Source organism: Mchenga conophoros, linkage group LG3, assembly GCF_057382185.1.
Source record: "Mchenga conophoros isolate Kocher_MC1m ecotype Shallow Benthic linkage group LG3, M_conophoros_male_GT1.1, whole genome shotgun sequence".
NCBI lineage: Eukaryota > Metazoa > Chordata > Actinopteri > Cichliformes > Cichlidae > Mchenga > Mchenga conophoros.
In genome coordinates, this window is record NC_140528.1 from 1,273,003 (window position 1) to 1,300,003 (window position 27,001).

The window sequence follows — 27,001 nt, forward strand, 5'->3', positions numbered from 1 at the left end:
ATATAAAAATGACCAAAATGGTTCCACACGAGCATAAAGTTGCTGCTGTAGTTCTGTCAGACAAATATTCCTTTGCTCTGCGACAAACCTGAGGAAAACCGAACCCTCGACCCACACTGAGCAGGACCAGTGGGAATGTTCCACTTGTGCTCCTGGAGGAAAGGGTCAGTGTAAGGTCATACCGGAGTGATGACCTGAATCATAACATGAAACCTGATGCTGAGAACAGCAGGAGGATCGACAGGGGTGAAAATATTAGGAACCGTGTGTTTATAGCAACTCAGCTGATCTCAGTCTGAGGGTTTAGCTTTCAAACAAAGAGCTCCGAGGACTTGTGTAGTCACCTACTCACAGCTGAGCCTTTGATGATTCGATCCAAACTTCCACTGTCAGCAAACACATTAGGAACCAGAGCGCATCCATGTTTCCACCTCTGTGTTAGAGCGCTGCAAAGCCCTTTGAGACGCACTTACTGCACAAGTCACTCAATGAAGACACAAACAAACTGTTTCACTGACACAGCAAACGTTCACGCACTAAAAGTGACCCCAGACTGAAGAAGTGATATTTTCTGGTCTTGTGTTCCCAACAGCTGCTGAAGTGATTACATTGCTTTTCAAATGAGATACATGAGCCCACATGCTGCTGTGCCGGGACACTTTATGAACACAAATGTCACACTGGCCTTTGAAGAGAGCACAAACCATGTGCACACCAACAGAGACACATATCTGTCCATATCTGTTTACATCCAACTCAAAGGCAAACACAGAGTGTGCTTTGAATGTGAGCTCTTACCAGGATCAGAGGACGCTGCACAGGAAAATGCTCCATGCAGTAGAAGTCCAGGTCCAGGTGAGCCGGGCTCCCAGCCGTCCTCAGGCCCTTGTCTGAGCCGCACACCTTACACACGGCTGTGTTGCCCATGGTTCAACTTATATAAGTCTCTTTCATCAGAATGTAAAGGACTCTAAGTGAGTTAATCACTTTGATAATCCCCTCCCCGTCCCTCCTCCCCCTCCCCTAAAAGCTTACAGGCTACCATACAGCAGGGACGAGGTCCTGTCCTGGTTGCACCACTTGACTGGACGCCTGTAAGTGCAGGCAGCAGAGAGCTACTGTTTCCTCATTAAAGCATCCAACTCAATGAGCATTGACTAACAACCCCTCGTACTCCACCCCCTCCAACCCGGCTATTTTTACACCCACCAGCCCAGCTATGCATGACGAGGGAAGAGAGGGTGGTGGTGATTGGGTGGCATGCTAAACAAGGCAGGACCACCGCAGACACAGCAAGCATTGTGAGGCAAACATGGGCCTAATTTCTGTTAATATATACATTTGTTTTCCTCTAAAAGTGATGAAAACGTCTGCAGCTTCCACTTGACTGTGTTTGGAAAGAGCCTAAAACAACAACAACATGTTAACGTGGCGTCACGAGAGCGTCCGAGCTTCGGTGTGCTCCACGAGAGCTACAGGTGTTTATCAGGTGTTCATATTAACTGCTCCTGTGAGCCAGTGTCACTCCTGCTGTCATACACAGATTCTTCTTTGGACATTGTGAGGCATCAAAGAAGCTCCGCCCACTATTCTCTATCACTACATAACAGCGCACAATCAGTTTCAAGGCCATAGTTAGACTGGTTGTGTTGCAGCACAGCCTGATGTGACCTTCTCCTACATACCACCATCATAGTGCAAATTAAACTTTTCCGGTGCATGCTGGGTGGACATGCGCTAAAGTGCTGTCCTGGATCAAAAACTGTTGAGGGCAGCACACTGACCGTTTGTCACTGCTCAGATCGTCGGCCCAGAACACTGTAGTCAGATTAAACCCACACAAACAGAAGCTAAAGCTCACACGAGGGATTTTTACACTCGTCCCTCCCTCTCGGCGACTTTTCTGTGGCACCGTGGTCTCCAACCTTTACTTCAATCACTGTTTAATGGAAGCAGACGCAGTATTGTCCTAATACAGGTCTATGTCAGCCTGTAGCCCAGAGCAGCGACGTATTGATCCTGATGGACTGAATGCAAATTAAAAGCCACACAGACCTTTTCATGGCAGCACAATTAACGGTGTGCTGTCTAACAGAAGCTTCAGACGTGGCCGTGTTGTGTTCTCCGTGTGCATATGTGTGTCCTTGTGTGGGACATCAGGGAGGTAAATGTCTCATTCTCTTTGCACTCCTCTAGGTCACGACTCACACAATAATCTCACTGTTAAACAGATCAGCTAAACCATTTGGTGGAATATGTTAGCGTAGGGAGAAAGACCTCTCATTGTGGAGAGCCAGTGCAAGCCCATGAGAAGGAGCTCTGGGGTTTTCTATGAATGAACGATTAGAAAGTGACTAGAAAGAAATCATTTAAATGAATGGTGAGGAACACGGTCAGTGAAGTGGATCCTTCAAAAAGTGAAAACCAGTCCAATCTGAGCAATTTGGAGCATATCCAGGAAATCCAGTACTATGAGGGACAAACATATTTTCCTGCTGCTTCACACTCGTCACCAAGTATTTCGATGAGCGGCCTTTGAAGAGTTAAGTTCATAAAAAACTGACGAAGCTATATATTATTAGCTACACCTGGGCAATGGAAGAACTGTGATATTTATCAGCACAAGGCCTTTAATTACCGGAGTAACAAAGAGTAAGTCAGAAACCATCTGTGGACCCGAGCACACTCGTGGAAGTGGAAAATGAATCCTGGCCTTATTGAAACATCTGCAGTTAGATCCAAAACACTTCTCAGTTTCACTTCTCCTACTTGTAATTTACTTAATGAGGGTATTTTTTGTTTTACTGTCATTTATTCGTTTAGGAGGACAAAAAATGACTACGTGGGTAAATATGTTACAAAGAAACAAAGCCAGAGTTACAGCTACCTGTTCAAGCACACTTAAACAGGCCACGCAGGAAAGTCACTACTTTTCTTTATCTCTAAGGACTGCAGAATCCCCCACCCCCAGTCTCACACACACTCATACCCCATTAGTGGGCTGGTAATCCAATGGGCAGGGCAGGCACAAACATTTTTAATCTGCCATCCGCCATATGGCTCACTATCTGTGGGAGGGAGGGGGACAGGGAGTAAAGCCACTTGTACTACTTTATGTTACTGCAGTGGGGAAAGATGTAATCTAGATGCTTCTGTGTGTACGTGAAACACAGCAAGTAGCTGAAGGAACACTTGGTCTGCACAAAGTGTAGCCAGTAAAAATCCCCACACACCCCTCTTTAATCCATCCATACATCCAACCATCCATTCAACCATCCAACCATCCATCCATCCATCCATACATCCATCCATCCATTCAACCATCCAACCATCCATCCATTCAACCATCCATTCAACCATCCATCCATCCAACCATTCAACCATTCATCCATTCAACCATCCATCCATCCATCCATACATCCATCCAACCATCCATTCAACCATCCATCCATCCAACCATTCAACCATCCAAACATCCATTCAACCATTCATCCATCCATCCATCCATCCATCCAACCATTCATCCATCCATACATCCATTCATCCATCCATCCATCCATCCATCCATCCAACCATTCATCCATCCATACATCCATCCAACCATCCATTCATTCATCCATCCATCCATCCAACCATTCATCCATCCACCCAACCATACATCCAACCATCCATTCATCCATCCACCCAACTATTCATCCAACCATCCATCCATCCATCCATCCAACCATCCATTCATTCATTCATTCATTCATTCATTCATCCATCCATCCATTCATCCAACCATCTATTCATCCATCCACCCAACTATTCATCCAACCATCCATCCATACATCCAACCATCCATCCATTCAACCATCCATCCATCCATACATCCATCCATTCATCCATTCAACCATCCGTCCATCCATCCATCCAACCATCCAACCATTCATCCATCCACCCAACCATCCATCCATCCAACCATCCATCTATCCATCCATTCACCCATCCATCCATCCATACACCCAACCATCCAACCATCCATACATCCATACATCCATCCAACCAGGGAGAGATGCAACGTCCGGGCAAGAGGTGGATTTACAACCAGGGCTGCCTCTATGATAACAGTGGAAACCACCAAACTGGTCTCAGGTAGAACCAGCATCAGGTATCATCAGTCCGTTGACAAATGAAAACCAACACAAGAGACCCAGCAGCTTAATGTTAGCTCATAAATGAACTGCCGTGCAAAAGCCCATACAGTCTAACAGACGAACGTGATGCAGTATAGGGTGCAGACAGGTACTGAAGCACAGATCTGGGATTAAATATTGAACATATTCAGCTTGTTTCCATCAGTGATAAACAGATCTCAGTTAGAGGTGTGGACGACATTGTGTGTCCATAAAAACAAGCTACACAACTGCTTTCGAAATAAACTATGAACTATAGACACAGGAGGGTTGTGTTGCTATGGAAACAAAGATGTAGATAAGGTTTATGCTTAGATTTTGCTTCAAAATGAGAAACCTGCAGAAAGTCTTCTGCAGTGTCAGACCTTAGTAACACTGACAGATATGGATGTCTCCTTTACCAAAGACGAGTCTGACAGGCTGGACCGACATCTGAATGAAACACAGGTAAATGGTAAATGGCCTGCATTTGTATAGCGCTTTTCTAGTCCCTAAGGACCCCAAAGCGCTTCACACTACATTCAGTCATTCACCCATTCACACACACATTCACACACTGGCGATGGCAAGCTACGTTGTAGCCACAGCTGCCCTGGGGCGCACTGACAGAGGCGAGGCTGCCGGACACTGGCGCCACCGGGCCCTCTGACCGCCACCAGTAGGCAAACACGGGGTGTCACAGCCGATAGAAGCCAGCTTGGTTTACCTACTAATTCCCATCATCTATCAAAATAATGCTGATGGGAAATGTGTTTACCTCCAGATGGTTTGTAGTGTGTGACAAATGTGAGATTTATTTCAGTTGAAGAAGTGGGCCACTGCTGATTCAAATATAAAGTGAGTTCCTGTGAGAGGACACCGTTGAATGACTTTTGACAGTGTGGATGATACTGGTTTCCTTGGCAACTGCAAGTACAAAGCAAAGCGAGGACCAAATTTCCTCCAGCGTAAGCAGCCTTTTAGAGTTAATAGGAAAGTCAGTATAAACTGACATGCAGTGACAACATGAACAAAACAAACAAGTGTTGTTTTATGATACGCTGGAAGAAAACACCAGTGACCCTGAACCTAAAGTAGATCGAGGCCTTGGTCCTGGAGGTGCTGCTGTCACTGTCTGGTCACAACGAGGTGGTTTTATGGCCAGATGTTGTAGTATTAAGCACTGGGCATATTCCTGCAACATCTGTAAAGCCCGTCTGTCCAATCAGGAGTCAGTGTTGGGGAATTCCCGCTGGGTAACAAGAGGACTCAAAAAAGCAGCTCAGACTGTCAATGTTACTGTACGTGCCATATGTCACATTTAGCCAGTAAGAAGTATACACGCTCTTGTATTATTACTATTTTCATATAACACTGTACTCTGACTTCTGTCTTATATCTTACGTTCTGCTACAACCTTTTAATATTACCTTTGCACAAGTACGTCTCCTAATATTTCAAATATAAATATTTCAAAGATGTGTAAAAAATCGACAACTACAGCACCTCAAACTAAACACAGATGTCGTCACAGCTGTCGTCTAATGGATGCCCACTTTCTCACATACAAACACACAGGATTCAAACGTCTCGCCCTGGTTCCTGTGGATCACCTCTGGCGCTCCCAGCCTGTTAAACATCCCCTCCATGTGTTTACAATGGTCTTGGTGTCTACTGGTCTGGCAGGCTGTACATCTCTGGGTGCAATACTGTATATCTGTGAGGACATAGTGGTTTCTTCTCTCTGTGCGACCTGAACCTCAACCCACCCAGTATCTGAGTGGTGCCTCTACTCTTTGCATCCACAGCAACCAGCCCCTGATTGGATGGTTGCTTTTCCAAATGTGCCACAGCGTGTGTCAGGCTGCGATCCGTCTCCTTCCCGACTCTCCTTCCTCTCAGCAGCTCAGCTGAACATGATCCACATGCACGCTGCAGTGTAAGAGTACCTCTGCTTTAAGTAAGTGGCAGTTCTGACACAATAACATTAGAGTTCACTTGTAGTCCAGTCCAGTACAATGTATGTTCACAATGCAAAAGAGAATAGAAACACATTATGTATGATGATAAAGTGCTGCACAATCAGAAAGCAGAGACACCCACACTCACACTAATATATATCCACTTGTATTTGTCAGTGCTGCCGCCTGGCCTGGATCCAGACGGGGGGAGGATTACCTCAGTGGGTTTTGACCCTAGCTCTGTTTACTTAAATATGTGTGAGTACAATTTAATTTCAGCCAGGCATCTCAAAAAAAGCAAAACAGAGAGGAAAATGTTATCGGAGGGAAGGTGAGCTTGCCTAAAATAACAGGCCAAACGCCCACAGCGCTGTTTAAGAGATGAGAAGGAAATGTGTTTGGTGAGGGAAAGAATCTGATGGAGATGCAAAGACAACACCCAGCCTCCAGCTAGTAACACTAATATAACATCTATTGGCACCTCATTGCTTTGTCTGGGGTCCACGTCCTCTAGTTTTTACTTCTTAGTCCTGACAGTGAATTCAAATTATCGCTCAGCTCAGCCGTGACAGAAAAACTCCCACTGCACTGCAGAAAAAGGTGCTAATGTTGAACACAGAGTAATGTTCAGCTAGCATCCAAAACAAACAGACCTAATGGAGACTGAAAACTTTCAAGAAAAATTTATTAAGCTCACTCTTCAAAATCAGCAAAAATGCAGACCTGGAGATATATTTGAAAATATTAATATAAGCCAAACATGGTAAGGCATATGATGGTGATAGTAAAGTTCATGCTACTGCAGCAGTTTGTGTCTCCGTTGGTTGGCTCACTCAGTCTCGCAGCTGTCTGGTAGATTTCTCCGATGATTAACATTAATACGATAAATCTTATGAGTACAAAAGGGGACCAGTTTGCACCAAGACAAGTGGTTCAGCAGTAAAGAAAACATGGTTATTTCTTACGTCTGTAAAGTACTCTGAGTTCTACAGATCAGCTTTCTCATCATCTGGCTCGACAGAGCATCAGAGGGCTGACTTCTACGTCTCCTCCCCGATGTTAAACACAGACTCTCAAAATACAATGAAACAGCACAAACTTCATGGTAAATGTGCAAACAACCATCCCCTGATCACTGCCACACTTCACATCTATAATGATTGTATATCATACAAACACATTTGTGCTTCTAACCCACTTCCTCCTGTGGTGGACTGTGGTCTGTGGTGGTTTGTGGTGGTCTGTGGTGGTCTGTGGACTGTGGTGGTCTGTGGTGGTCTGTGGTGGTGGGTACAGCCAAAGATGATGTAAACATCACTGAGCAGATTCTGAGAAGTGCGACTGCATCATTAAGGACTTCCTGTTGACTCCCGTGAGACGATATGGTGGCAGACAGCTTCGGTCTCAGGGCTGAGCTTCTTTGGGGGATCTTTCCTCCTTGCATAACTAAAGCAAACTAACATCTGCTGTACTCTGGCAAGCTTCCGACTTTGGACCACATCACTGTGACAACACAGCCTGATGTCAGGTTGACCCTTTCATGATTATTTGCCCAGGTCAGGACAATCAGATTTACTCATGAGTACAAACTGCTTTTAATGTGTCCTGTGTCTATTTCTACTGTGTTACTAACCACTGTGTGTCACTGCACGTCCAGAGGAGACCCTGCCACTGATTCCTACAGTGGATTCTCCTGGTTACCATGGTGACAGGATTGGCATCTTTCATGAGCACCCCATAATACCACAGCAACCAGATTATAATGCTCTAATCTAGGATATTAGTAGTCCCAGTTCAGCATCAAACAGCAGTGCTTACTCAACATCAATGTACACTGGGTCAGTACTGGAGCGTCTATACTGGAGCGAGTGGTAATAAAGCTGCATTTTCTTGTTCTGTTTACCAAAGCACCAAAACACCAAACATTTTACTATATCGATTACAGACACTTGACTGGGACAACCAATCAAATGTAACCTTTACTAAAGAGATCAGCTGGGAAAAGAATAATATCAAACCAACTGATTATTAAAAGACCGGCTGTGAAGATGATTACAGTAAAATATCAGAAATGCAGCAGCATACAGTCAGCATGAACACAGAGTGATGCATATAGATGTAGAGCTGGCTGGAGGGGGGACAGATTAACATCAAACAGCTCTCCCTAAACCCCATCAGTTGGGCAGCTGTGGATTGAGATTAAGCATAGGAATAGGAGAGTGGCTTCAAACAATGCAACTCTCTGATGGAGGTGAGAGAGTCGGAGGAACATCCAAACCAGTACAGCCAGACTGTGCTGTGGATTTACTGCAAATGAGAAGTATATGAAAAGCAATGAAGTCTCTCTAACGTTGTTTTATTTGGGATGTCATCTGGGCTGTAATCAGGAACATTATGTGTTTTATCATTATGTGTTTAACTGCATAATAATCGGTTAATTTGGTCATGTTTAACATTCAGGAAGATTAACTAAGTTTACAGACTCATGAAAGACATTTGAAGCATCTATTCAAAGCCTGCCAGCACGCTGCTGAGTGCCAAATCAATTTCCAAGAGAGCCATTGAGTATCAGCCAATATTAGCTTTTTGGCAATCTTCTGGTATTAGAATTTATAATGCCTGATAAATTCAAATTTAAAAGTAAAGAAGAGAAAAGAGAAGCACCTGTCAGCCATGTTTTGGGTGTTAATGTTGGCGAAACGTGGTTGGAACAAGACGGAGCCGAGTAGACACCTACACATCACAAATGTTGGGAAAGTCTATTTATACTCCCCGGCTTAAAGGAAAAAAACACTGATTTTTAAATCACCAACCATCAAAATGAGTACTCCTAAAAACCCTCTATTAGTCAGGATCTGATCTCTAAGATGATTTGGTTTGTTGATCAACACAAATAGTTCTTCTGTCCGTTTGACTCCATGACATCCTTGCACCACTGTGTACTATTGTAGGGTCTCCGTTATTGTAGGGTCTCAGTTATTGTAGGGTCTCCGTTATTGTAGGGTCTCTGTTATTGCAGGGCCTCCGTTATTGTAGGGTCTCAGTTATTGTACGGTCTCCGTTATTGTAGGGTCTCTGTTATTGTAGGGTCTCAGTTATTGTAGGGTCTCCGTTATTGCAGGGCCTCCGTTATTGTAGGGTCTCAGTTATTGTAGGGTCTCCGTTATTGCAGGGCCTCCGTTATTGCAGGGTCTCCGTTATTGTAGGGTCTCTGTTATTGCAGGGTCTCCGTTATTGTAAGGTCTCTGTTATTGCAGGGCCTCCGTTATTGTAGGGTCTCAGTTATTGTACGGTCTCCGTTATTGTAGGGTCTCCGTTATTGTAGGGTCTCTGTTATTGTAGGGTCTCCGTTATTGTAAGGTCTCTGTTATTGCAGGGCCTCCGTTATTGTAGGGTCTCAGTTATTGTACGGTCTCCGTTATTGTAGGGTCTCCGTTATTGCAGGGCCTCCGTTATTGTAGGGTCTCAGTTATTGTACGGTCTCCGTTATTGTAGGATCTCTGTTATTGTAGGGTCTCCGTTATTGTAGGGTCTCCGTTATTGTAGGGTCTCCGTTATTGCAGGGCCTCCGTTATTGTAGGGTCTCTGTTATTGTAGAGTCTCCGTTATTGCAGGGCCTCCGTTATTGTAGGGTCTCTGTTATTGTAGGGTCTCCGTTATTGTAGGGTCTCTGTTATTGCAGGGCCTCCTTTATTGTAGGGTGTCAGTTATTGTAGGGTCTCCGTTACTGTAGAGTCTCCGTTATTGTAGGGTCTCCGTTATTGTAAGGTCTCCGTTATTGCAGGGCCTCCTTTATTGTAGGGTGTCAGTTATTGTAGGGTCTCCGTTATTGTAGGGTCTCTGTTATTGTAGGGTCTCCGTTATTGTAGGGTCTCAGTTATTGTAAGGTCTCCGTTATTGTAGGGTCTCAGTTATTGTAGGGTCTCCGTTATTGCAGGGCCTCCTTTATTGTAGGGTCTCTGTTATTGTAGGGTCTCCGTTATGTGTAGGGTCTCCGTTATTGTAGGGTCTCCGTTATTGCAGGGACTCCGTTATTGTAGGGTCTCAGTTATTGTAGGGTCTCAGTTATTGTAGGGTCTCCGTTATTGTAGGGTCTCAGTTATTGTAGGATCTCTGTTATTGCAGGGTCTCCGTTACTGCAGGGTCTCAGTTATTGTAGGGTCTCTGTTATTGTAGGGTCTCAGTTATTGTAGGGTCTCAGTTATTGTAGGGTCTCAGTTACTGCAGGGTCTCAGTTATTGTAGGGTCTCTGTTATTGCAGGGTCTCCGTTATTGCAGGGACTCCGTTATTGCAGGGACTCCGTTATTGCAGGGTCTCAGTTATTGCAGGGTCTCCGTTACTGCAGGGTCTCCGTTATTGTAGGGTCTCAGTTATTGTAGGGTCTCAGTTATTGTAGGGTGTCAGTTATTGTAGGTCTCCGTTATTGTAGGGTCTCCGTTATTGTAGGGTCTCAGTTATTGTAGGGTCTCCGTTATTGCAGGGTCTCCGTTATTGTAGGGTCTCTGTTATTGCAGGGTCTCCGTTTTTGTAGGGTCTCCGTTATTGCAGGTACTCCGTTATTGTAGGGTCTCAGTTATTGCAGGGTCTCCATTATTGTAGGGTCTCAGTTATTGTAGGGTCTCCGTTATTGCAGTGTCTCCGTTTTTGTAGGGTCTCCGTTATTGCAGGTACTCCATTATTGTAGGGTCTCAGTTATTGCAGGGTCTCAGTTATTGTAGGGTCTCCGTTATTGTAGGGTCTCCGTTATTGCAGGTACTCCGTTATTGTAGGGTCTCAGTTATTGCAGGGTCTCAGTTATTGTAGGGTCTCAGTTATTGTAGGGTCTCAGTTATTGCAGGGTCTCAGTTATTGCAGGGTCTCAGTTATTGTAGGGTCTCCGTTATTGTAGGGTCTCCGTTATTGCAGGTACTCCGTTATTGTAGGGTCTCAGTTATTGCAGGGTCTCAGTTATTGTAGGGTCTCAGTTATTGTAGGGTCTCAGTTATTGCAGGGTCTCAGTTATTGCAGGGTCTCCATTATTGTAGGGTCTTTGCCTTACAATATAAACTGTTGTTGTGATTTGGCACTATATAAATAACACTGAACTGAACGCTCTAGACTGACGCTGCTGTATGAGCCAAAGCTTATCTGTCCATTTGATCCATATGTGTTAACAGTACATGTCTATGGGTTAAGTGGAGTCAAGGGTGCTTGAAAAAGCATCAGTCATTTATCAAACTTAGTTGGAGATTATATTTATTTCAAGTGTTTTAAGACATATATACATGTATATTTGAGTGCGGGCTATTAGGAATTGTTAAACCAATGAAAACAAGCACAGTTCACTGCATGAAATAGCCCTGCCAGTGAACATTTCACATGAATGCTCCTGACAGTTAGTGCTGCCCACATACTAAGGAAAAACCTAGAAAAGTGCATTGAGACAGAGCAGCTACTTGGACAATCACAGGTGTTCTTATGAGTCAGACATCTATAAAGTCCAGGTTATACATGCAGTACAAAGCTCAAGCTCACCGGCCAGTGTTTGTCTCTCTAAAACATCCCTGATAATAAATCCTCTCTGTGTATCACGCTTATATTTATGTCTGATTTATCAACCATATTTCAAACCTCATGACATGAAAGCTCTAAATGACGTTCCAGCAGAATTGCTTTTACTTAACAACTAATACCTTGAAAACGCTAAGACTGAAATGCTCAAAACCAAATGGCCATAAAAATAACCATGACGAGAAGGGCGAATGGATTACTGCTGCAAACAGGGCCCTACTGTGGATTACACCATCAATATCCTGCAATGTTTTAGAGACAGAGGCAGAAAGACCGAGGGGGAAGATTTAGGGGGGACTTATGTCATTGTTCAAATTCATTTCAGTTAGTCTCTGGCAGGAGATTCTTAATAACTCGGCTGGACAAGTCGATCAAGTCATGAAGTTATAAATGTGAGAGCCAAACAAGTTTGTTGATGAGGTTTCAATCACAGAGCTGCACTGTAGTCAACACTCTGTTGGTCGTTAAGCTAAGCTGCACAGCTTTGGATGAAAGATGGCTGCACAATCTATTCATTGCTTCTAGTCTGAATGACTAGAACACGGTTCAAAACTCAGTGAGGTATAATGATGTTGACCTCTCACTGTCATAAATATTCATTAGAAGTCATTGCAGACGTCTAACGATGCTGAAGTTCAAGATTCACGAAATTCAACAATAACCTAGGCTGGCTACAAATGAGGACGTTTAGGTCTGTAAAGAATAATGTCTCATTTAAAGGACATCAAGTGTTGGCCAAAGTGCTGAACAGAGGGACAATATAATCAAATAAAAGAATTAAAATAGATAAGATGAAAAACATTATAAAAACATTGTAAGACATCCATATATATGGAAAAGAGGAGGCATAAGTCTCGGCCTGCCGGGTGGTTTTTCAGGACTTGAAAACATTATTATTTGCAATCTAAAATTAGTGGATTACTGTGAATATATATGGAAGAAGTTGTGCTCCACCATACCTCCAATTCTTGGATGAGGACTTTTTGCTGTTTACTGCTAAATGTTTGCTGGATAATTGAAATCCACTTAACACACAAATACACATACATGTCACAGCTGGCGTGTTTGTGGTGCAAAGCTAAGCGCAGACACAGAATTTAGGTGAAACCAAAAGCGAACAGGGGTGAAAACTAAAACTAACACCTAAACTGGGAAAACTGACAAACAAGACATGGACATGAACGTGACCTGAACACAATCATGAGATATCTGAAATCTGACGTGACACAGAGGAAGAAAGAGGACTTAAATACACAGAAGGGAATGAGCAAAGTGAAAACACCTGGGAAACACAGCTGACACAAATTAACATGACGCTAGAGGGGAAATGAAACTAAACAAAGACTCAAAGACCTTACAAAATAAGGAGGAAACATGGAGAGACGTAGACATGACAATACGAGTTTGACGATGGAAAATGTAGACATAACAGACTGGGAGGCATTTATTATGCATATTAATGACAGCTCTGCAACATCTGCTATATCTCGCTGACCTCCAGTGCACCACATGAAACAATCACAAACACGCTGTGAGGCCGCCAAGTTCATCTTGACCCGCGGGACAGTCTTTACTATTGACAGAAAGATGTTTGAAGTGTGTGTAAGCAGCATGCTATGGATATAAAGTCGCTTTTACTGCACTTTGCACATAGCTTTGTTATGTAACTAGGATGCTAGCACAAATGGTAAATGCAAACAGGCTGTTTCTATGCACAAATACAACGATGTATTCAGGGGAAAATCTTTTTTTTTTTTCTTTCTTTTTTTTGAGTTGTCTTTGCTTTTTACTGTTTCAAAGTCCACTGTGAAGTGCACTTTTTTTCGGGACTTCGTGTGACCCGCTGGTAATTTTTTAAAAACTTTGCAAGAAAGAAAACTGCGACAAAGGCAAAGAGAACAGCGCTTTAACCGTCCCGTATGGACAGGGGACGGTTAAGGGGAAAAATATCTAATTTTGTGAGCTCGTTGTGCTTCTGAGAGCCACTGACCACCGTTAACTGTTAAAGCCAATTTTACAGCAGCATGCACGTGGCTGTGATGTAAATGTCCTTCGGCGTCTGCTGAACAATCCACCAAACTGAATCTACTAATCACTTTTAGGTGTGTGTCCGTGTGTGTGCTGGGAATGAAAGACAGGGCCTGTCAGTAATCCCATGTGATAATCTCCCTTGAACTTGGGTCAATAATGACAGCAGTGAAGGGTGGAGGGGATAGAAACACTAAACAACACGGCTCTAGCTTTGGAAGTTGTTATTTTGATGCCAAGTGATAACCTGCTCCAGAAGCATTAGCCGTCACTCGGAGGAATATGAGTGCAGCGTCTTTTCTTTGGTAAGTAGGGATGGGTACCGGTATAAACGGTAGTAACCAGACCGAAAAGCAGCGCACATTTCTGTGCTTTTTTTTCCTGAGCTGTGATACACTTTAGATTCTAGCCAATCATTTTACGTTTCCGAGGATAGTAGGCGGGTCCAGGTACGTACGTTCTTTTAGAGCAGAGCTACAGATTAAAAATGCCCAAGGCGAAGCGGTCAAAAGTCTGGCTGTACTCCACAGCAAAAGATGCAAACTCAGCAGCAACAAGTGCTTTAAGCTGATACTGTGATACTGTCAAAGGAGGTAACACCTCAAATCTGATGACACACCTGGCGACGCATAGCGTTTTTTTTAAAAGCCGAAAAATGCGCCGTATTTGATAGCTTGCTGCGAGACCTCACACCGAGCACATCTACTGTGGTGTGGTGCCTGTTATCTGACCCGGAGTTAGCAACATCCCCAAGAACCCGAAGAGGAGAGTCCTGGCCCCTAGCCCTGCCAGTGTAGCAGAAATGATGAGGATGATGATGCAGCAGCAGCCGTTCTTCTCTGCATGAGTAGCTTAATGTTGTTCGTGTGTAATTTACGTTGAGTAGGCTAACCACGTTATTACATTAATGCATGTAAGGTGAACTAGCAAACATCATCATAGCTACATGCGGCTGTCTTCTTGTTTGATGGCAGATGCTCCCTTCACCCTGGACAAAAAGGCTAAAATGACCAAAGGAAAAGTGGAAAACAGCTGAACATGAGAGGTTTTTGGACAAAGTTTGTGTTTTTTCCATTGTTTAAGCTTCCAGCCAAGAGTGATACCATATATGCCCCATAGCTGCAGAAAAGGCTAACATTGTTATCTTTTTACAAAAAAACAGCTGAACATGAGAGGTTTTTGGACCAGTTTTGTGTTCTCCATTCTTTAAGCACCGGTTTGAGCACCGTTTAAGCACCGGCACCGTTTCAAAAGCACCGGTTTGGCACCGGTATCAGATAAAACCTAAACGATACCCATCCCTAGTGGTAAGTCATTGAAATTGTATCCACATAACTATGCAAACGTCCCTTATATTTACTATATGAATCAACCTAAAATCAACATGTGCAGTCAAACTGACCTGTGTCCCATCCATCTCCTGTGTACACAGGCTAGGGTTGCTGGTGGGCTGACACTGGGTATGAGGCAGGGTGCATTTGGACCCAGTAGCATTCTGCTGTGAGTGCTAGCCACTGCACTCCAGCAGTAATAATCACAATCGGTTGTTGTTAAATGTAATAAAGATGATCAACAACCAGATAATCAAATACAACGATTATCTACTTTCTTTTTTACCTGCTCGACCGTGTGAGAGGTGGAACTAAACCGTTGCTTTCTGGGCTCAGGCATCTACTTAGTGCAGTGTGTTAAATGTATCATTGCCAGATGTCAGTAACTTTGAGACTTATTAGAAGTGACGCAGCAGTAGTAACAAAAACCCACATGGTTACTTTGTGTCCGTTCAGTGTTCTTATGTCCTCCACTGCTTCCATGTTACACAACGGTAGCATCGAGCGATCCAAACTGACACCTATCTCTTAATCAATATTCAGTACAGACATGTTTGCAGCAGCCTTTCAAGCTACAACACATCAGTGGTTCATTGTGTTTCAAACATTAAATATCACAGGTTACCATTACGAAGGATTTCACTATTAAGACTCTTTGTTTGCACCAGTGCACAGCGGTCCACTGTGTGCTTGCATGTCGTGTCCTGCTTTGTTAAAAGGTACACCTATTGGAATAACACCAACGTAGGAGCATTTTGTCTCTGCCTGAGAGACTGCAGACAGCATCCCTGAGCAAACACACTGCACAGGAATGCAGCCGACACTGCGTAGGTACATCTACACACAGCAGGGCTATTTATGTGTGTGTGTAACCACACAAGGAGGGGAGGTATAAGGACGCATCAGTGCTGACTGCGTACAATCAGTGGTCACATTACTGACGGCAGATTATCAGCGGAGTCAAGGATGGATTGAGGAGGATCCCTCAGCTGGGTTTAAGCCGAGGCGAGTGACAGCAGCGAGGATCAATTTTCCTCTGAAAGCTGGCTTGTGCTTCGTGTGATTTACGTGTGAGGGTGCAGCACGGGCTCCATGTGTCGTAAAGAAAATGCATCTTTTTAAGAAACACGTGTCCTTGGTGGCAGCACTAAAGACAAGTTGATGATGATGATGAAGGTGAAAATGACAGTTTCAATGGGGAACTTCTGCAGTTCGTGTAAAGATACAGTCTTCTTCAGGGCAACAAGCTGAGATGACACCAGACGATGACAATGAAGCAGAGGGGATGGAGTTAACTGGTTACCGACTGGTCACGCGAGAGCGATAAATGGGTCTAGCCTGGTACCTTGCGCTTGCGTTCAGCCCGTTCCCGGGAGCGCCTTCTCTTCTCTCTGGCTTTCTCCAGAGCCTTCAGATCCGGAGGTTGGTCCATTTCAGACCTGGCCTTCTTAATGTGAGCAGCAGCGTGAGCCATGACTGTCCTCTCACTGTTTGCACACGCAGAAATCTACAGCTCTTAGATCACTCAGTGGTCCTCTCAGAACGCTAGCCTCATTAACAGAAGAGACCAGCCGTCCAACGAAACACCCCCCTCTCCAGGTGACAAAAACGGGAAGAATCCTCCACTGTCTCTCTGCAAACACTGTGAGTGGCACTAGCAAGCCTGCCTCCCTGCTGCCTGGATAACTGCATCTGAGCCCAGGATGGAGAGAGAGGAGGGGCTGCCTGGCACACGCCACCAAGAGGTAAGCTGGAAGACCAATAGAGAAGCCGGGAAGAGGCTGCCCCTCCCTCCACCACTCGGGCTGCAGAGGGAGCAGCAGATTCTCTCATTATACGACCCCCCCCTCCCAGTAAACCAGAAGGGGAGGTAAACGCAGGGGGAGGAGCTGGTAACAAGAAATGGGAGGAGATACAGAACACGGAAGTCAGTGTGTGTCCTTTGGAGAAAGAGCAAGGGAGGTACCATTTCAGCAGAGGGGGGGACCTGCCCCTGTCAGCAAATGGTATAGTCTGCTTGAGCAAACACACAGAAAAACAAATGATAAAAATGCAATGCATCCTTTTATACATGTGATGCAATGCAGAGTATTAGCACCACTGACTCATGTGAGGCAGTAATAATAATAATTAATGTGGCAGTACGCACACTTTTCATGTTTAAACGTAAATAATCCTCATTAACACGAAGCATCGCCTCCGTTTCCACCGCGACCTCACCCTTTTTGCTTTTTAACACAATGGCGCCCCCTCATGTTCTGTCCTAACACTGCAGTGAAAAGTGACAGTATGATACTCCACAGACAGTCAAACGTATATTAAAGTTAGAATTAGAGACGACGTGAAACACACGATCTCCTGCCCCCTGTGAAAAGAGTGGCTCCTAACCTGCTCAGCATGTTACTCACAATAATTGTATTAGCAGTGGGCATCCAGCAGTGTGGAGATTCATAGCAGCAGGAAACCTGGAGTAAATCTGCCTGGTTACTAATCTTCTCCAAATCTCCCCCAACAGAGCGGAGGATAATCTGCTGAGGGTCTCATACTGGAGCTGCCTCTCCATGCTGAGAATCCTCATCGTCAAATACACAAAAACACACATTCCTCGATGGACTGCGGGAGCTCGTCAGACTCTGACCCTGACAGAGCTGTGACCTCTGACCTCTGTGAGTGTCAGGAGGCGGCAGGTCGGTGACTGCTTCAGAGAAGCCCAGGCTTTGAAGCTGTGCCACAGCCATGTGTGATTATGAACACCAACATGTGCATCTTACAGTGTTTCAGTTGGAGCTTGTTATCTACTGTGTGTTCACATGTGTGCATTTGTGCATTTGTTGCTGCCTTGCTCAGAGGCTCTGGGGCTTTAATTCATCACCGCTGCTAAAACAGAGGAATGACTTTTGAAATCTCATCTTTAAACACGCCTGTATTCACTGAGAGTTGTTTGGTAACAAAGTTATAGTATTAGTTGTTTTGTAAACAGCACTTTGTGGTAATGAAATGTGTATATGAATAAAGAAATGTGCTGCTGCTGTGCTGTGTGAGCAGTAAATGCTCCAGCTGAAGCTAAAAGACTCTGATAAATCAGACTGAGCAGGTCCAGTTACAGCTCTGAGTTCAACAGCAGTCACTTCATGAAATATTCATTTTCATTGGTTTCCATGTTATTAATTTCATTCCTTTATATACTGTTGCCATTATTAACATATTTGAAGCTAATGTTCTTAGTTTGAACGTCACATTTTCGTGGCGTTGCCTTCACGTGGGCAAGAATTATTATTAACAACTACGCCGTTCTGGAACGAGATATGCTGAGCTGTTGGCATCATACAGGCAGAAAGAACGGACAAAAGAAGAACGTGAAAAACACCAAAATTGGAAGAACAGCGTCCTAATTTTCTACACATTAAAGTGCACGTTCTTGTGCTTGAATAGAAAGACATCTGATTTTCACACAGATGATTTCAGTCTGATCTGTAGATAGGGCTGCTCAATTAATCGAATTTTAATCTCGATTACGATCTGGGCTTTCAACGATCATTAAAAATGACTGAGCCGATTATTAGCCCCTCCCTCGTGCTTCACTCTCGCGCTGCTCCGTGTGGCAAATCGAGCGCACCTCTCTGCATTTCGAACACGTGTCACAACAATTAAGAGCAGCAGTCTCCAACCTTTTTTGCGCCACGGACCAGTTTATGCCCGACAATATTTTCATGGACCGGCCTTTAAGGTGTCGCGGATAAATACAACAAAATAAAACCAGTACCGGTACCGAAAAAAAGAAGATTTATTCATAACACACGTGAAAAGTCCCAGGAAAACCGAGTAAACGATAAAAACAATAACAAAATAACGTGGAAAACCGATAAAAACCCTGAAAAACAGACATTTCACACCTGAGCCTCAACTCTCGCGGCCCGGTACCAAACGACTCACGGACCGGGACCGGTCCGAGGCCCGGGGGTTGGGGACCGCTGATTAAGAGGACCCGAGGGAAGCTTGGAAAGCTAAGCAGAAGTTATTTGGAGAGGAGAGTGACTGCTGCTGGTTGAACAGAGAGGTAAAAAACTTCAGTGGTTGGAAACATTATGGGTTCAGTCAGACGTGGATCAAGTAGACTGTGTGTAAACTTTGCTACGGTGTCGTAGCTGCACCACAGAGCAACACTGCAAAGTTCACTAAACACAGATGTTTACATTTGTCATTAATTTCTTATATTGCAAACATTTGCACTGTTATCAGTATTTGCACTATTTTATATTATTTTTTTAAAGTCATTGTTAACCCTTTAAAGCCGGTCAGAGCAGCACGCTCTGTTTTGCGTAACTATTTTTAAATCCCTGTAGAACCTGAACCGTGTAAGCTAGCGCAATAATCTGTTTTGCGTATGGAACTTACGTCTTGTGCCATCAACTTGTCCTCGGTCACGGTTTCCTTCCACATACAGTTTTGCAAAACCTGCATAAAAAGCGCTTGCAGGAACAAAAACATAATATTCCAGAAACACGCTTTGCCGATCTGATCAGCTGTTCGTAACACTTCCCACATTGAAACAGACGTCAGCGCGAACTATCGCATGTCCGCCATTTCCTGCCCGAAACAGGAAGTGACGTCATTTTTGCGGAAAATGTCGTTTTTTCACTTGTAAGCCTTAAAAGCCTATACTGGTGTTTTTATAAGTCATGTTTGACTTTTTTGAATAGTTTCTGTGATGCTTAGAACTCTAATTGCACAGCTGGAAATAGTTTATTTTGATGCACATGCTGTTTTCTTTGCAAATTTGCATCATAAGATTGTTTTTTGTTTTTTCTGCAGTATATAAAAATTGCTGTATCTCCAAAATAAAACTATGAAGACACTCAAAATAAATTTCCTGTTGTTGTAAACTATTTTTTTTTGCAACTTTTTTGTATTTAAAGTTTTGAGGGATAAAACTCTTAAATTTCTCCAGGTAGAAATATATGTAAAAAATATGTAAAAAACCCAAAAACGATTTTAAATTTTTTTTGTAGTTTATTGCACTTTTTTGCAATTAATGTAATTACTATGCACTTAATGCATACATATTATTAAAATTAGGGCTATAACAGTTGTATTGATGTATAGCAACTTGAAATGCTCCCACAAATGGCTCCACAGCATGTAAACATATACTATAAGCTCTGGCGGACTTGGTTCTATGGTCGGTCTTAAAGGGTTAAATAAATATCGTCAAATAATCGAGATCTCAATTTCAGTGAAAATAATCGTGATTATCATTTGTGCCATAATCGAGCAGCCCTATCTGTAGACACAAACTCATTAACGGTCCCGCCCCTGGCCAGTCACAAGTTCAGGGTGTTGTTTGCAATTTACAAAGTAGAGCACAGAGCTGAACTGAGACGCTCCCGTGTGCATGAAAGGTGACCTATGAGTGCAGTAAATGAAGTGTAACGTGGAGGATTTTAGCTCCATCATTTTCCTCGTGTGGCTGACAACCACGTTGGAGTCACGTGAGTCAGAGGAAATACGTTAACTTATCATTTTTCACATCAGAAACACTCAGAAAACCAGATTATTCCAAACAACAGTGGAAAAGAGGAGGACACAGGAGTGAAGAGGCCGGATTAGGGTTAGGGGTCCAGTCCACACCCACCAGGCCTTCATCCAGGACAGAGCTGACTCCAGCATGCTGTCATTTCTTCATATCTAAGTTTGACTTAGATTGAGGAAAAGAGAGATTACATTTAGGTTGAAACAACCTTTTCTCAAGTCCAAGCTTCCTCAGCTAGCACACAGCACAGAGCTGTCTCACTGAAAGCTTTCAAGAAGAAATCCAGTGTTCATCATCTTTAGATATCACCTCAGTGTCGTCTGTGTCAGTGCTTAATGGAGGCTGCTTAGGAACAATCTCACCACCGAGTACCTTCAAGCCTTCGTTTACAACAAGATTTATTTCAAACTGAGCCTCGGTTTCACAATAGCAATGCAGCGGCTGCTTTCCATCAGTTATTGCCTAGCAACAAGGGTGTGGGGCATCGTCATGGTGACAGTGAAGAAGGGGAAGGTAGGCTCACCATGGGGGGGTCTGGGATAAGCACATCCCTTGAGTTTCATTAACAGACTCTCCTGAGCTCACACGAGCATAATGAGAAGCTGTGTGTGTGGTTAACACGGAGAGTTTCCTGGTTCCTTTGTCTGTGTGGAAGATAATCAGAACAATCAGGAGTCCTCGTCTCACCGCACAGCGGACACAAAAGGACAATCACGAATAAAGAGAGCGAGCGGGTGCGCCGAGGGCGCTCGATTCATCGGTCCCATTGAGCCAAATGAGCCGTCCCACAATTCCCCTGAGGCGGTGATGACATCACCCTCCCTGCTTCACATATACTTCATCTTTACCGTGTCCCACTTTCTGCTCTAACGTGGCATTAGAGAGCTGTGCGAGTAAGAAAACCTAGCTGGAGAACAACCCCGTCCAACATCAGAGCCTCAACATGTTCCACTCGATCGACGGCCCTGAACACAAACGCGCCTCAAAGAACTGAAGTCCAGTTTACACATCGAGAGCTGACGACACACGAGCAGTTAAGCCTTCTGTGTACGTCGTCTCCAGTCTGCTTTCACTCTGGGAACCACCACACTCGCAGGGTTCATTAGGAAGCCACGACTGCTACAACTCTGCCAACCTCAGCTTTATAACAAAGTCTGGTAACATAATTATGTGCATGCTTACACAGGCAAAGCAAAGCATATAGTTTAGCTGGACAGGAAAACGATGAATTTAATTTTTATTCCAACAATAAGCAGCTGTAGGCCGAACCCTGGAGCTCCGTCTGTGAATGAAAACCACAAAACCTTCTGCTTTATCTTTATCAGCATTAGTTTACATTGTTTTTAAGGGTAAATACACAAAGTTTTACTAGAAATTGACTCTGATTTAAGTTGTCCTTCCTGGCCCAACTAAGCTAGTCCGTGCTATTTGAACCAACAGTCAGTGTCACAGGTGAAGAATCCACAGCATTAGATGAAAGACTGCAGGTCTTTGCACTGATTAAAGAAGAATTCAGTTCCAGTTTAGTACCTGTGTCACTGTCCCAGTCCACCCTCAGCGCTTACCTGGCCTGCTGCTCCTACCACCATGCCTGCACTCGTGGGTGCTCCAGAGAGGCCACAGCACGCCGGGGTCAAATATATCCACTGTGTCCCGGCCACTCGGGGTGTCCGAGCCAAGACAGAAGGGGAAACGAGGGGGGGAGGCAGAGCGGTCCTGCGACTCTGTGAGTGGATTAGTGTGTAACACGCTAGAGGTATTAACACACTGCAGCTGACATGCACGCAGACACAAACGCATGCACGCACACTGCAGGGCGTGTGCATTCTTACAGGGGATTACGGGGACAAAAATAGAGGCGACTTCTCTGCTGACCTAGAATCACAATGTTGTGATGAAGACACAATGGAGAAGAGACTAGCCACGCCCACTCCCACCACACACACACTGTGTAAACACAACTTGTTGCAGTATCCCTTGCAGACAGAGAACTGTTATTTAGTTCGTTCACAACTATTTTCTAATCATGTGCCTGAAAAGCAAACCTGCAAATCTTCTTTGGCACTGAAGGTCACTGCAGGGCGTGGCTACAGACACAGCAGAGCCACCTATGGGCCGCAAAGGTTTTAAAAAACCATCACTTACCATGATATTCATGAGAATAAAACCGCCAACATACAGACAACAGATGTAGCTGCACTGCGTGTTGAAAATCAAGAAAGACACGACACCATCCACCACCATCCATCCACGTCTGGGGCCATGGTGTGGAGGAGCAGAGACCTTGCTCTGCCAGCCACCTCCTCCAGCTCATCCAGGTGAAGACAGGCGTTCTTAGGCCAGCTGAGAGATGTCATTTCTCCAGCATGTCCTGACCCTACCACAGGACCTGCTCGTGGTGAAACATGCCAGAACACCTTACTCACTAGGTGCCCAAGATCTGGATTGTGGTGCCCCGGGTACCTGAGCTGGCTCTGGTTCTGCTGCTCCACTGCTCCGAGTTCTTCCAAGTGACTGAACTCCTCACCCTACCTCTGCGAGACCAGTCACTCTCTGCTGCTTGCTTTCTGTCACTACCCAAAGCTTGTGGCCATAGGTTAGGGTAGGGACAGAGACCCATTGGTCTGCACTCAGCTCTCGCTTCACCACCGCAGACTGGTACCGTGTTTGAGCAACCTTCCCTGCACACACAAAGATCCTGGTCCAGATATTTCACAATCACAACATAAACCACACTCTTCACTCTAATCCAGGAAGGCTGAATAATGTGGGTGGAGCATACTGTGCTGCTCTTCTTAACGATGGGAACCAACATCCCCGTCAGCCGATCCACAGGCACCGCCCAGATCTCCACGAGCCACTGCAGAGGCCTAGCAACCAAGACAAACCTACAACATGCATGTATTCCAGGGCCTAGCGGTGGGGTGGGGTCACTCGTTCCCCTCGACCCCAGACTGAGGAGATCCTCCTTCCTTCTATTTAGCAGAACAGTAATATCCTTAGCAGCACACCCTGTTCCACGCCCTCACCTGGTTACTTGGTTCAGCTACTCCCAGAGTCAAACTCTGCTAAATGTCAGCTGCTTCCCTTCACCTCCTGGTGTCCACCAACTTCAACCACTACCACCATCACAGGTACCAACCACCTTCCAGCTCCGTGCCTCAACGATGCAGGTTTACAATATTGTCCGTTCTGACCCCATGTGTCAAAGTCCTCCTGGAGGCAGGAACTGAATATGTTGTGGTCCGGGGCCTTAAAATATGTTTGGGTGTGCCACGTCTGTCCAGCATCCTCCCTCCAGGTCTCAGTGTCAATGTGAGGGCTGAAGCCTGCTTCAGTCAGCCTACATTAGCTTGTTCATACAGCAAATAAACACAAGCAAACTGAGAGCAACAGATAAGAAGAAGAAGAAACATCCTGCGTTTACATACAAAGACACTGGTGAACTTTGCTGCTTTTGCTTTACAACTAATAAGACTGATTACATGATGTGTTGTTGTTAGTGTGCTTCAGATTTTTATATTAAATATTTTGTCTGGCCAGTTATCACCTAGTAAAACGCTCACAGGAAGTTAAACTAAATTGTCTCCCATATCTCAGATATAACAGATTAGTGTTGAGGCCGCCAGTTAATCAAAACCAGAGGATTTACTGGCTTTATGAGGTTTGTTGCATCATTCTGTGCATCTGGGACGTTACTGATGCACTGCAGCCAAATGTTCAGCGATAACATGTAAAACGATGGGTACAGTTTGAGTGTTTTACACAGATACTTTTACCAGGTTTCACACTGAATCTGTCTCTCTGATCAGAGCAGACTAAAACATCTGTAATCAAAGAGTCTATCTGGCTGTTACAGACAGGAAGTTGCTGTTCCACAGGATCCAGCAACTTCCTGCTGGACAGGTGTGATGTTCTGCTTTCTGCTCTGACACGTTTCGCCTTTCTGTTATAGTAACGATGCACAGTCAGCATTTAGGATAAACGAGATGTGCCAAAAGTGCCTCATTCGCATGAAATCGAATCACTTTCTCCAAATTCCTTAAAAATGCAAATATTAATATTAATGTGCACAATCTTTTTAATATTCCAAAACATGTTTAACGATAATACCTAAAGCCATGAATGCTTGACTGCCCCGGTGTGTGCTGCTGGCAGATGAATGTAAGAACACATCTTAGTCACTAGGTGTCGACAAAACTAAAGCAGCGTCACACCACAGTCCAGCGTGTCACTGTGCTGGAGGACTGCAACAACACAAAACAGGCAAAGCAACCACACAAGCCTGCAGAATCCTTCAGTGTATATCAAACAGTCAACACAGGAGCTGCACTGTGGCTCACAGCGTGCATCAGTGCTCAAATAACACATGCATATCACAACGTGCAGCAAACAGCATGTTATACACGTGGTGGTGCCGCTGGTGGAGGGGTGGCTGGGGATGGAGGGGCGTGACCTAAACTGGGGGGGTCAGCTGGTGAACTGGGAATACAGACTGAGCAATGACACATGAGGTCATTTCACTACACGATAACACAACTTATTAGGATTTTGTTGTGACAACCTTCATTTTGCCCAACATACTGTGGTGTGTCAGCACACAGGGGTCAAACTAACTGCTTCACATTAAGACAGGCACAGGTGATGTGTGTCTCAGACCGAGGTCGATGCCTTTGACATGTTTGGAGATGAACGGTGTCCTGACAGAGATTCAGAGATGAGGAAAGGAGTGGACGGGCAATAACCAATGCAGTTACTTCAGAACACACTTCCTGCTGGGTGTTACCTGCAGCGGTTTTGAATGATTGCACTGGAGAAGACAAGAAGAATGCATTGATCATTTCAGCTGGGTCAGAAATCTTCTCCTCGGTTTTAGGAACCAGTAACAACAGTGTGCAAACCAGTCTGCTGTCAAAATGCAGGATTTATATTTGGATCTGAGGAAGTGACATTTAAACATGAACGTATATACCGTCCTTTACACTGCATTATAATAACAAGTGTTTTTGCTGCATGCCGACTCACTTTGCTTTAAGGTACGTATGTACGAGTATGCTGAAATTCTTTCTTGTACAAATATTAGTACAGACTTTTAAGATGGACAAAGTTAAGAGACAAATGAACTGAACGGGCTGTTTATAGATCAGATCCGGAGCTCCTCCACTTTGCATGCTGATCCTTGATCTTTGGGCAAACACTGAACCCTGTTAGAGTAGAAAGGATCTATATAAGTAGCTGTCTAATTCTTAGATAGTTAAAAATGTTAGACAGTCTCTGCAAAAAGCAAATAAACACAATAAAGTAAAATCAAACAATGAAAATTCTATCAAACATGAATGAACTGTGAATCCAGTCAGGGTTATACAGAGTAAAAGAAAGAAGAGCGCAGCCCAGAATATAAATCAAAAGGTTAATGTGGAAAAACGTCTTCAGTCGACGGTCTCAGTCTAACCAATTACACTGTCAATACCAAACCAGAGCCGTTACCCTTCGACCTCTCGAGTGTAACTGATTAAATTATAATGTCATGCCTTCATCTGAACTCTAACAGAGACCAAAGCATCAACAAACATCTCCAAGATAGAGCATTGCCTTGTATTGTGTTCCCATCGGTCACTTCTGGGAAGCGAGTGGAGGAAGAACACGAGGTGCAGTGGAAGGACTGGCGTAACAAGGAGATCTTTCTGTGGCGATGAATGGACCGGCCTTTCTGCCGTCCTGGTTTCAGTGAGCTGGCATGTCTGCAATGCTGCTTCCTTATGTATGATGGGCCTTGTCATTCCAGTTCATCCTACCAGCCACGTCCTCAGTGTAACCCAACGACACACACAGAGTCTAGAAAGTCAACACCCAGCAACACGAGTGAACACACACACACACACACACACACACACACACACACACACACACACACACACACACACACACACACACACACAACTGTTTCTAAGGGATTTTGTTTGCAGGGAAGTAAAAATGTTACCGATCAGCTCAGTGAAGCAGGCTGAAAGCTGTAGTCTAAAGGGCTTTGACTGCGCAGTGAGTCTAGAAATGCAGTCAAAGTATCACAGTGGTGACAAACTGTCATGTTTTCATGTTCATTACTGGTTGATGGTGATGCAACTCAAATTTCATTGTGTTTTTAAATGCAATGAGTGACTTGGTCAGCACAGTGGTAGCACCGTCTCCTACAGCGATCGCTGTCAGCTGATGGGGCGTCAGCCAGGTCGTACAGTGTTGGGGAGTAACAGTAGGGTGACCATATTTTGATTTCCATAAAACAGGACACTTGGCCCAGTCATGGAGTTTCAATAATACTGTTTGTTTAAAGAAAATGTTAACATATTTAAAAGATGCCTCCTCTGTGCGGTTAATGAATGGTGAAATAACAAATGTCATATAGGCTTTTACAAGTCAACAAGTGCAAAATAAAACAACAACTTAAA

At 44.3% G+C, this 27,001-nt stretch overlaps 1 protein-coding gene across 17 annotated transcripts in view; it reads right to left on the reverse strand.

Moving 5' to 3' along the window:
* Window positions 1-27,001, reverse strand: part of ank2b (ankyrin 2b, neuronal) — a 151,571-nt gene that overhangs the window by 71,244 nt on the left and 53,326 nt on the right. For 10 of the 17 annotated variants that reach the window (XM_085251601.1, XM_085251459.1, XM_085251539.1 and 7 more), the window contains exon 1: window positions 16,371-16,721. The exons of 3 other annotated variants lie outside the window; for them this stretch is intronic. In XM_085251601.1, coding sequence (XP_085107727.1) covers window positions 16,371-16,499 — 129 coding nt within the window. In that variant the 5' untranslated portion in view covers window positions 16,500-16,721. Of the gene's footprint in view, window positions 1-798; window positions 835-16,370; window positions 16,722-22,120; window positions 22,276-27,001 lie in introns of those variants that run through there. 4 more of the 17 variants (XM_085251583.1, XM_085251579.1, XM_085251529.1 and 1 more) reach the window with 3 other exon arrangements.